The sequence below is a fragment of the Poecilia reticulata genome, chromosome 18 (genome assembly GCF_904066995.2).
Source record: "Poecilia reticulata chromosome 18, P_reticulata-male-v2, whole genome shotgun sequence".
Lineage (NCBI taxonomy): Eukaryota > Metazoa > Chordata > Actinopteri > Cyprinodontiformes > Poeciliidae > Poecilia > Poecilia reticulata.
In genome coordinates, this window is record NC_088847.1 from 3056897 (window position 1) to 3069140 (window position 12244).

The 12244-nt window shown below is 39.4% G+C and overlaps 1 protein-coding gene across 2 annotated transcripts; it reads left to right on the forward strand.

The window, feature by feature from the left end:
• Positions 1-2580: 2580 nt before the first annotated feature.
• Positions 2581-10741, forward strand: LOC103480140 (schwannomin-interacting protein 1). 2 transcript variants are annotated; one of them, XM_008434983.3, is made up of 7 exons: positions 2581-3026; positions 3470-3715; positions 5372-5496; positions 7116-7230; positions 7321-7446; positions 8518-8635; positions 8710-10741. In XM_008434983.3, the coding sequence occupies exons 1-7, from the start codon at positions 3012-3014 to the stop codon at positions 8808-8810; spliced, it is 846 nt and encodes a 281-aa protein (XP_008433205.1). In that variant the 5' UTR covers positions 2581-3011; the 3' UTR covers positions 8811-10741. The 2 variants fall into 2 exon arrangements, with proteins under 2 accessions (XP_008433205.1, XP_008433206.1); XM_008434984.3 differs by having other exon boundaries at positions 2584-2957.
• Positions 10742-12244: the final 1503 nt, after the last annotated feature.

Here is a 12244-nt window from a genome sequence, read left to right on the forward strand (position 1 = left end):
TTAGACAGAAACAAGCGCAGTGCGCTGGGCAATAAATGCTCCACCGTTACGCTTCAATTAATCACACGAGATGACAAATGCCAAATATACTATATACAGTTACACTGCTTACGTTAATAGTGTTTTAAAAACAAAACCAGTAAAAACTTAACCTAGTTAATATGTCAGATTCCCTCCTCAGCCTCGTCTTCTGTCCAGACTGTGATCAAGCGCAGCACTTGGTGCGCAGACAGTTTCAACTTTACGCACAGAGAACATCGCGGAGCTCATTATTAATCATTATAAGAACAATATCAGAGAATCATCTCTGATCTGGTCGCTTTAACGGACCAGAGACTTTATAGCGTCCAGCAGCTGATCCGCTTCTGCTGGTTTTTCTCCCGCTGAGGGATCAGGAAACGATCAGAGTTCTGTCGTCTTCTAATCACGTCATTTCGTGAATTGTTACCTGATTTCAAAAACGTCCTCGCAGAGAAATAATAAATGTTTCGTTGGATGACTACAAATTGGAAATAAAATAATTTTTTTCTTTGACAGGCAACGAAAAAAATTCCAGCGCCATCTCTGATCCAAACTACGAACATTGTCGGTCCCTCTTCGGTTTTTTTTCTTTTTGCGGAGGATCAATAAATAACTTATTGGTGTTTTACCATCACCACCAGGTATGAAGGGCTTTAGGCTTTGAGTTGCACCACAGCGCAGCAACTGAAACACCCAGGAGAAGAATATCAGCTTGTTTTATGAGTATAAAGGAGGCTGGTATCGCGCCTGATAAAAATCAATTTATTTATGTCATCACATGACATAAATAAAGTTTTATACATTTTCTTTTCATATATTTATTATTGGTTTTCTTCTTTAGATATTAGGTTGACTTAGAATGATTCCAAATAATGTACAGGAATAACCTGGTGCTGTTACATGTCAATCATCAGGGGGGACCACTGGGGGGGCCAATCAGATGACGGGGGGGGTGGGGGGGGGGGGGGCACTGGCCCCCCTGGGCGCTCCTCTGGCTCCGCCACTGCTCTCTGAGTGGGAAACTCAGAGAGAATCGAACAGCTTTGTGAGTAATACCAAGATCTTAACTTCATTACATAGTTCATAAAGTAAAAACCGAAGACAGAAAGTGACTTAATGAAACACTTCTCTGATAAGGTTCATCAAGCGATTGAAGATCCTGATCTGTTTGGTCCCAATCACTCAGACTTTCTTGAACCTCAGATTATTGGGCAACAGCAGGGAGGAGCTGATGACTTCCTCTGTATGCTTTTCAGCCACAAGAGGTCGCCAGAATCAAATCAATGGGACCCATGAAAGATCTACACGTATTCATTCAAAATGAAATAGCCATAGAAAAACGTTGAAGAAAAAGACCACAGCAGCAAGCAAACTTAACTGGGTTTTTGTCCTGTTACTCCAATGTTTTCTATTATTTTGCTGTAGTAAATTTATAGAGACGTATATAAATATCTACCCATTCGTTTATTGTTGATTCATTATTCAGTTTTATCTTAAGTTTATAAAAGCTCATTTAGGGACAAGAGCTGCAAATCAGCTCATGCTAAAAGCATCATGATACAGGAATCTGTCTTACTCAGTTTCTCTCTTACTGTGTATCATTAAAAAAAACCTATCAAAAAGCATAAATAAAGTTATCTTACTGTCACACCACATGCGTGACTCATGGGTTTTAATATAAATTAAAAATTATGATTCTTATTAAAATGTTTTTTCATCAGTCTCCTGTTGAACAGTGGATTATCTTTGTTAAGGAACCTAAAATTGTATGAATTTTGTGGCTGTTAGACGTCTATAGACGATTAGATGTTTTGTAGTTCCTTGCTGGAATCTTTAAGCCATTGAAAACTATCTCAATGAGAGATTTAAGTGAATAAAAATCAGACAATTACATTATAGCTACATTGGTTGCTCCAGTCGCACAACTTCTCATATCATTCTTACTGACTCAGCTCTCAGAAGCAAACAGAAGTTGGATTACTATTGTGTTTTTTTTTTTTTTTACACATTTACACTCAGCCAGGTCATATAAAGACCAAAACATAGTTACTTTATTAAACTTGTTAACAAAGAATATTTCAGAATATGCCTTGATAACATCAGTGCCTAGAATAGTGTTTAGTCTTGTCACAAGGATTAAACAATTAACATCTTTTCACATGTTAACAACTTTATCATAAGAAAAACATTGTATTTTGGAAAAATGTCAGGGTATTTCCTGTTAAATTACACAGTACTGAAAAATCCCTTAAGTGCCTGTGGGAGTACGTGGCATGGTCTAATGAAAAGAAAGTATTTTCATATAGTTTTGTGTCAGTTCTGAACAGTAATAGTTACAAAAACACTTTGCACCATCTACAAAACCATCATACCAAGACATTGTGATCTATCTATCTATCTATCTATCTATCTATCTATCTATCTATCTATCTATCTATCTATCTATCTATCTATCTATCTATCTATCTATCTATCTATCTATCTATCTATCTATCTATCTATCTATCTATCTATCTATCTATCTGGGTGTGTAAATTTGTGACGTCACTTTGCCAAGATGTAACGGCAATTATTTTGAAGGCAGCAACAGGAAGTTCCTTTTCTTCTTCTCCACTTTTGCTGTCGCTAATGTGTTTCTTTAAGATTCCTCGAACTTTCTCCCGATGTATTTTTTTTTCCTTCAGGGAACAAACAATCCGCAGAATAGAGACTCCCTGAAAGACAGAAAAAACAAAAGACACACGAGAGCTGAGGGCGTCTTCTGAACAAAACTCCTTCTGGTTTTGCTCCAAAGAGGCCAGACGAAGTGAGGCGTCTGGGAAAAGTTGAAGACTTGGCCCGGGACAAGATGAGCTAACTTCGAAAACTTCCTCGGCCGTTTTTTTTCCTCTGGAGGACGTAAAGGCTCCTGTGAGAGGCTCACTGCGCAGCTTCAGGTTAGCTTGTTGAAAACGAGTCTACTAGAGTCTCCTCGGGTTCTAACAGTCTGCATGTCTAATAACCAGGTAAAAAGTTTTATTCACGTTTCAACAAACAACGAATGTTTTCATGGAACAAATTGTAGCGCCCGTCTCTCCAGAAGTCAAATAGAAATACGTGTTTGATTTTTTTATTTTTATTTTAAAAGAACTAACAACAACAATCTGAATTTCATGTTTGGGTTATGTTTTTATTTTATTTTATGGTTTTATTAAATTAAATGTTGTATAATACAGTATTCATAATTATTCTAATAGTAGAGGATTTCAGAAAAAAACAGATAATTTTTAAAATGATAACGTGGTTCTCCTGTAACGCAGTGCAAAGGGTTATACTGAAGACCTGCATGTTCACAGTATCTGACATCATCTTAGGCTTCCAACATTTTACACTGCTGCAATGTTTCTAGTGTTTGTTTTTTCTCTCCAAATCACGTTGACTTGTATCAAACTATTTTCCCTGTTTAAAGATGGAAGGAGAAAAAGAAAAGCAGTGGGAGCAGCAAGAGGAGAAGGAAAGCAACGAAGCAGAGGACGACACAAGAAGCGATGATGAAACCTGCAACGAAGTGGAGGATGGAAACTCTGAGAGGGCGGTGATGGTTTGGCAAGAGGGCCACGAGAAGGACGATCTGGGCAATCCCATCATGCACTGGGAGGCTCTGAGCCTGTGCATCGCTGAGCTTGAGAAGCAGGAGGAGGAGAAAAAAGCGAAGGTCAGGACGTCTTTCCGAACCACGGGGTTCCTACCGTTCGTTTTTCAGCCCTTCAGATCAACACCAGGCTTGAATTCTAAACTGTAGCTCAGAATGAACCAAACCTTTTGACTTTCTGCATTAGAGGCTTCCACACAACTCAACTTGGTGCCAAAAGGTCAGAGGTCGCATCTCTGAAGATGTATACCTTCATTTTTGATGAAAGATAGCCGCCAGTGTGCTTCACTGTTCTTGTTCAGTATCTATTCACGTTAAATCTGAAGCAGTCAGGCTTATCACCTTTGACCACATTCTGAGGTCAAAGGTCACCGTGTTTCAGGAAGACATTACTGATTTAGATGTTATGTTGTTTGCTGGGCTAAAAGGGCTTCTAATTGTGGAACATAACATTTTATTTTAGCACCAACAATCCTTATTTTCCAACTTCTGATTTCAGTACAAGATCATTTACGTGAAACTCTTAGGTCATATTTGTAAGCTGTGTACGTCAGACGACTCTGAAAAGCTTTATAAAGCTGCACCATGCAGAAGTGTTAAGAGACTGGAATATTCTATTTATGTACATGTTTGAAATTCGGCATCTTCCATGACGACAGAAAGCTGAAAATATTTAACAGTGAAGCGTCAGAATGCTGTTTAAATATGCGCTGACGTGTCCTCTTATCCTGAATCCTCCTCCTTAAAACATTTTTCGTCGTAAACCAGTGAAGAAGAGCCGTTCATAAATTCCAGGTGGACATGATGATCCTGCACAGCTGCGAGTTTAAAGAGACAGAGCCAAGTTTCACGCTGCGTTAACCTCGGCAGCCGACTTGTTCCTAAAACCGTGATGACAGACGAACTCTGTGTCTCATCCAGATTTAAATCTTAGGTTCTTCCTCTTCCTGTCGCAGTCAGACGGTGGTGGCCTGTGACTCCCACATGGTGAGTTATTTATACGGTTTATTGTTATCTGAAGAGTTTTGATGCATCATACCAGCAGTGAGTTCAGTTAACCATGTTTGGAAACCCCCCGAAAATTTATTGTTGGAAATATCTTCGCAGTTTTCTCCACTGTTGGTTCCATAAGAACATGAGTAAATATAAATATCAATATATTCAATAATAATATTAAACACACCTGCAGTGTGAGGTTTTTTCCATTCCATCCGTCTGGGTCAGAGATGAGCGGGGCAGATGCTTTCAGGTTTATAAAAAAAAAAAAAAAAATTCAATCTATAGCATAAATATAATAAACACACAGTGACACAGTTCAGATAAATGCTCTATTTCTGGAGTTCAAACAGAGAACTGTGTATTTCAGTTTAATGGAGCCATATTAGCTCTGACTTAGGCATAACTGAGTCATCTTTCATGTTAGTTTGGAATAGTGTAATCAATATTTAATGGAGGTACAATATAAGAGAAAAAACTGTTTAAGTTGAGGGCTTTTCATTCCCCGTAAAATTTCAAATAAACCAATAATTTTGATGATCTTCTGAAATGATGAAGATCGATTGGTTCATGGAAGAAAAACCTATAGAAGGAATCCCTGTTTCAGGTTCAGAAAATAAGGATTCTTGGTGCTACACCGATTTTTATTTTCCAGTTTTCAACTTTAAAAATATCAAAAGTGACCTTAGAAAAGAGAGTGATGAACACCTGCTGCTGTTCCAGGCCGGAGCCTCTCCGGAGCGAGGCGGGGCCCCCAGGGGCCCCATCGAGGACCGGGGCAGAACCGCCGGCAGCTGGGACGACGGCAGCGACGCCTGCAACAGCCATGTTCTGGCTCTGACATCACGGTGCGCTCGCCTTACACACACATACGCACGCACACACACACACACAAACACTGCATTCAGGTGTGATACATTACATTTTCAGATCAATAATAATAATTCTGTAATAATTTGAGGTAAACAGATCTTGACTATGGATTAGCTTTGCTCCAGTAGATTCGAATCTGGACTCTATTTCTTTTCTGTTCTTTACCTGCTGCTTATTGACTCCATTTATAATTATTTAATTGTTAGAAAGTTGTCACCTTTTCAGTTGAGTCCAGTTGAGTTACATGTTTTTCGAAAAGGTTTCAGTTATGTTTTATTTAAAAAATATATTTAGCCCCTTTTCAGGTTTATGCCTCATTGAAATGAATGGAGAAGAACTTCAAACTCTTCCTGAACCAGGTGCTTTTTGAAACTGGATTACTTCCTTATGATATAAAAAAAAACGCCATTTAACTCTACAATGATTAACAACAGATGTCCTATTCAACATTTAATGTCTTTTGTTGTTTTTATAATATTGTTCAAGTTTTATGATGGAGTGAGACAATTTAGGAAATGCACGTGTTGCTATGCCATTAAGTTGCAGTGTAATAAACTAGCTGTGTTTCTGTGTTTAGAGCAGACTAGCAGGGTCTCTTAGGAACATTACTGCCCCCAACAGGTCGGCTGTACAAATTAAACACTGTTTTTTTTGTCCTGCTCTAATTCCAAAGCCTCCACACTGGTCTGTGTGTTGTTCACATTTACTCACCACTTTATAAATTTACCCAGATTAGGCCGGCGGTGGGTGGGGGGAAGAGGACCTACCTCTTCTTTAGTCAATAGAGCAAACTGCACCAAACAAAACTAAAGTCTGCTTTTGTTCCCGATAACAGACCCAGGTTATCTTTCATCATTTTTCCAGGTTTCAGCTGATTGTTTTGCTAATCGGGTAACATTTCATGCTTTTCTGATGTTTCTGCTAATATGCTACGTTTCACCAAGAGTTCTTCTGATTCAGTTTCTTCAGTATCGATTTTTATTTATTTTTTTTAGCCAACAGTTTTACTAATTCATCAGATCAGCACTGAGTTCTGTTTTTACTTTTCGAAATGATCTGGTTATTCATTACAAGTTAGGGTTGTATATACTAGCAAAATACATTTTTATTCAAAAAAGGCTCATTTGTGTTAAAGTTGATACAAACTGACCCATTCGCATTTTGAATGAGTTATTTGGTTAATATATTTTAGACCACTTGGGGGCGGTAATGAGCAGTGAAGTTGGATTTTCAGGTGGCAGCGCAGTCTAATGCCAAAAGATCATTAAACACAAACTTAAGCAGAAATGTGAAGTTTGAGCAGAAGTAAAGGAAGGTTGAGATTGTTTCACTACTTTCTTCATGTGTAATGTTTTCCATTCTGTTCACTATAAACTTTTTTAGCTGATGTTATTTAGCAAGGCAGTCTACTGTCTCCCTTATGTGATATCATTTCACTTTCATACATAAAAAGGGATTTTTTTCCCTTAAAACCTGTGTAATTCTACGGTTGAATCCATATGCAGGGTTTTTATTATTACTGTAGAGTTCTTGCCCAGAAAAAGATCTACTTTCACTATTTTTGTTAAAGAATTGGGTCTATTTTCTTTTCCAGCCTGCACACACAGATGAATCTCCAGCTCTGCTTCATCAACAACAGTGAAAGTGAGGAGGAAGAGGATGAAGAGCAGGAGAAAGATGTGTGCAGCAAGAAGAGCAGCAGCTCCTGGGTAACAACCTGCAGCCTGACCCATCAATATCAAACAGGCCCCATTTATTTCCTCTCAGTGCTCCTGCTTGTTGTCCCTCACCCACAACAGAAGAGGACAGCACCGGCTCAGAAGAACTCCCAGAATCCTTCCATGTCTGAAGAGCCAAAGTCCAGAGGCTTCAGGAACACCCTGAGGAACCTTCGAGACCGGCTGAGGACCGACCAGAGAAAAAAGGTAGCAGGACCGGTGTGCTGCTGCGTAGAGCACAGTGATGTAGAAAAGCTGCTGTGTAGCTTGGATGTCACAGAACTACATGCTGCCCTGCACCAACGGGCAAGAATATAGATATTAACATTATTTAACATGAACTCTGTTTTTCAAGTGTTTATCAAATCAAATTTTATTTGTATAACACATTTCAGCAACAAGGCAGATCCAAGTGCTTTACATCATAAAAACACAAACATACAAAGTCATAGAAACACAGTCAGCAATTTAGTCAAGTGTCATTATTAAATGTTTCATGTTTCAAAATAAACTCTAAACAGGTGGGTTTTTAGTAGAGATTTAAAGGAACTCAGTGTTTTGGCCGTTTTTCAGTTTTCTGGAAGTTTGTTCAAGATTTGTGGTGCATAGAAGTTGAATGCTGCTTCTCCATGTTTGGTTCTGGTTCTGGATGCAGAGCAGAACCAGAACCAGGAGACCTGAGTGGTCTGGAAGATCTGCTGATACAATAACAGCAGATCTTTAATGTATTGTGGTGCTGAGCCCTTCAGGGATTTATAAACTATTTTAAAGTCTCTTCTCTCAGTGGACGGATTATAGAACTGGAGTTTTAAAGGCCCAGTTCCTGTTTTCCAATGTTAAATTTGCCATTTTTAAATGGCACATTTCAAAAATGGAGCTGGATTCTCAGCTACTTATCGGTTTTTGCCTTAGTTAGAAGAAGTTAGCGTATTGTCATATTGTCGTTGATCATATTTTATGCTAGTAATTAAAAAAAACATAAAATATTATCTTTCTTGTTCTTTCAAAAAATGTTGCCACAGCAGCAACTATTGTGTATTTTTCTCATTGAAATCGAGTTTGAAATGTTAACAGTGACATTCCTGAACATACAGACTCTACCTGACGCAGAGGTAACGCTCGTTTTTATCTGTGTTTGGCTTTCAGTCAGACTTTGGTGTGTGTGTGTGCGTGTGTGCACGCGTGTGTGTGTGTGTGTGTGTGTGCGTGTGTGTGTGTGGGCGTGTGTGCGTGTGTGTCAGGTAGATGTTAAAATATTGAGTTTTCTCGTGTTCTCAGACAGCCGGTCGTAGAGAAGCAGCGGCCCAGCGGACCCACCTGGAGCTCAGCGATGTGGAGCGGCTCAGTGTGGAGCAGCTGAATTCACTCTGTGCGTCTCTCAGACAGGACATACAAGGTGAGCCGGTGTCTGACCACCCAGCACGGCTCCGCGGCGAGTCCGGCTTCATTCGGTTTCCTCTTTTCAAACAGACCTGAGCTCTGAGCTGGTGAGTCGCCTCCACATCCGGGACCAGCTGAGGACGGAGCAGGACGCCATGCTGCTGGAGGTGCAGGATCTGACCGCTCTGTGATGCGTCCCGTTTCGAACATCGCATCTGATTTTTGCACAGAAACCATTTCAACAGAGAGCGAGCGCACAGCTCAGGTAGACTCAGACATTCACCACCACAGTCTTCCTGTCGGTACTCTGAATACAAACTTCCAAAGTTTGCACTAGGATAGAAGAAACACTCACTCCAGTCACTCCGGGTTTGATGGTCTGGCTGCTGAGAGTCATCACCACTTCACCTGTGAGTTCCTTCACAGCACGAACACATGGGAGAGATTAATCCCAGCTTGCGTTGCGCTGGTTTCTCTCACTAACTGGCTCCTCAGGCGACCCAGCTGTGGACGGTGGCTTTTGGAAATGTTTCAAGGTCACACAACTCAGAATGTAAGAAGAACGTCCAGGAGCTTCAGTCAGAGGCAGCTGGACTTCTTCTCTTGTTTCCTAATGACGTTGGTCTTCTTCGGTTCTGAACATGGTTGAAGCAGGCCTGTCACAATAAACAATAAATCACATGATAAATGAAAAGAAACTCAAAACTTTTCATCTTTATTGAAAAAAAAAGATTTATTGTTTTTTCTTTTCTTTTTACCAAAAACTGAATGATAGAAGTCTTCAGTCTGGTGTTTTCTTTCTCAAATATCCCTTCTTTTTTAAAACAATTTTGTTTACACAGACATCATAATTCTTTTTATTTGTTGTTTCCGTTGTTTTATTTATTTTGAATATTTCAGATGTCTTCCAGTTCCAGTGTTTAAATGTTCATTAGAATTTAAAGTTTATTGATCCATGAGAATGTGTTCTTCTTGTTGCTGTTATATTACTTGAAACTAACTCAAAACAACAACAATATTATCATTTTATTGCAATAAGTTCTGGAACAATATATCGTCCAGCAAAATCTGTTATCGTGACGGGCCTCGTTGGAGGTGAGAGTCTTCTGAACGTCTTCAGAACTCCAGAGGTTTTTTCAATGAGACGTTGTGTGTTCAGGAAACAGGAGAAGAAGTCCACTTGCTTTCTACTCAACCACTGAGGACTGCCGTGTTCTACATGTTCTAGATCTACACCTCAAATACGAACAGTTCATGTTTGCTGAGGATGTGAGGAAAGCTTAGATTAATTAGATCATTAGGTTTGATGGTTTGATTCATTTCATCAGCAACAAGAGAAGCCAGTTTCTCTGCTGCCTTGGTGCTCCGCTCTAACTGACCCAGAGGTCACGGCTTCTATCAACTTAGAATTAAAATGTTTACAAGAACAATGACAATCGGATATTCATACTTAAAATTAGCTGTAGTTTTTTTTTAACACCAGTATCCACATAAAAAACCAGCTCATGTGGGTCTACATTAGTTCTATATGTTGTTTTTAATTAAACCTAAGTTTTCTTATGGCAATAAAAAAACTAACACTAAACTGTGGAGCATCGGCCACCTAAACTCCTGTTTCTTACTGTTAAATAAATGATGTGAAAGTGATAATGTGGTATTTGTTTTAGGACATTTCGTTCATTTAGTTGTCACTAAAATCCTAAATGAGCTTGAAGTGAAAAACATACTGGGGAATCAGTATCTGTCATAAGGGACTTTTTAGCCTTTCAGTTTTTGAACAGGCGTGTTGGAGCAGCTTGGTCACAGACCTGGAGGTCGTTGGTTCGAACCCCGCTCCCTCCCTGACCCGGGATGATCGGGCCGCAGGCCGCAGATGGTTGTCTCAAATATGTTGTCAGTCAGAAGTTTACATACAGGAAACTCAGTTTATTTTGTTTTGTTTTTTTTCTAAAGAAATTTGTCTCATTAAACTTTCACCAGTTGTGTAATTTTATCATGAACCTGTTAAACAACTTTGAACTTTTTAAAGTTCTCATGTACGGTCTGTCATATATTCTCTGCACTGATCATTTTTTAAATATGTATAACAAAACATAACATTAAAGAATAAACATAAACATGAGCCTTTTTTTGGTTTATTTAATTTAGCAAATTCATAACAAATCAGATTCATGAGAATTTGATCTTTCAGCTGTAGAAGTGAGTTTCTATAGCTGACCATGTTACGCTGTCCACTCACGTTTACACACACGTCACTAGGCAGCGTGGGGCCAGCTGCCCTGCTCAGGGGCACGTTGGCCTCAAACCCACAACCTTCCAATTCCAAGACTAAAATAATGTTTTGCTTGAAGGGCATTGAGTACCTTTTTTCTGGAACTACAGTATATTTAGAGATGGTCTGTGTTTTTCTTGAACATAATTAGTAAACTACTCTAGAAAAGTCGTTTTGAAGTCCATTCATCACAACGAGCTGAACCGGAGCAGGTAAAGACAACATGGGCTCTCAAAGGTGAAGTGTGGAAGAAGAACTGGATGACACGCACTGAAGCACAGAGGGAGGGACTGGGTCACCATGGAAACCACTGACTGTTCTGAGAAGCAGCAAATTGAGGCGAAAGCTGAAGTGATCCAACTGTGTGAACGTCTGCTGATTCCTGCTGCTGTTTGCCGGCGACCGGGAGGCGTTCTGCCTGGAGGAAGTCCGCTTTTGTTCTGCTTGGCATTCTGTGTTGAACTCTTTAAGAATTTGGAATCTTTTCTTTTTTATCTTGGAAGCTGATGAGCAACAGATGGACCTGGAGCTGTAGGGTCAACGTCCTCCTGAGATCAGGTAGGCAGATTGAAGCGATCGACTTGTTCAGAGTTTGATGGAGCTTCACTGGCCGAACGCTGAGTGACATGTAGGGATGTCGGTGTTTATTTGTGGATCACAGCATTAGCTGAAGCAGTGAAAGTTATTTTTCAGTAAAAAAAAAAAAAAAAGTTTTGTAAAATATATGGATTTAAATTGTTGAAGCACTATAACTAGAAGAAGTTTAAAAGTGGGATGTCTAAATTATTTTTAAAGCAAATAAATAAAAATACTAAATTTCTTGTACCCATGAGTTTGTGTTCATTTATAAATTCCTGGCTCCCAGTAGTTGGTGAGTGAATATCAAATCCAATTCATCAATGTTTATCCCCAACATTTTGTGAGCACTGTTGCTGTTTGTATTTTGCGTTTATTATTTTGATATTTAAAAACGTGGCTGTTTTAGAGTTACACAGTGTGTGTGGTTGCTGCGGTTACCAAATCCTGTAAAATGAAGTTGTGATGTAACTTCAGACCAGCATTAGACACAAGCTGTCCTTCACAGACGGGTTTTTCCCAGTTCAAGGTCCAGAGGCGTTCGGGATGACCTGAAGCTCTGCAGCCATGTTGCCAGGTCAACAGGCTCTGCAGCCTCCTCACTTATTATACATTATGCACTAAAACAACAAAAATAGATCTGCATGAGGGCGGAAAGAACTCACTGAAACATTGAAGACTGGACTTGTCTTATTCTTTGTTTTACAAACTCATCAGCACACCCAAAGGAAAATGTTGTAGTTTGGAATGAACTTTATTTTCTATTCATGTTGCCTA

What these genes read in the sequence shown, in the direction of transcription:
- LOC103480140 (XM_008434983.3), top strand. An exon ending in GTTCTGGCTCTGACATCACG is followed by an intron (nt 5,497 to 7,115) that starts GTGCGCTCGCCT and finishes TTTCTTTTCCAG; the next exon opens with CCTGCACACACAGATGAATC. An exon ending in AGAAGAGCAGCAGCTCCTGG is followed by an intron (nt 7,231 to 7,320) that starts GTAACAACCTGC and finishes CACCCACAACAG; the next exon opens with AAGAGGACAGCACCGGCTCA.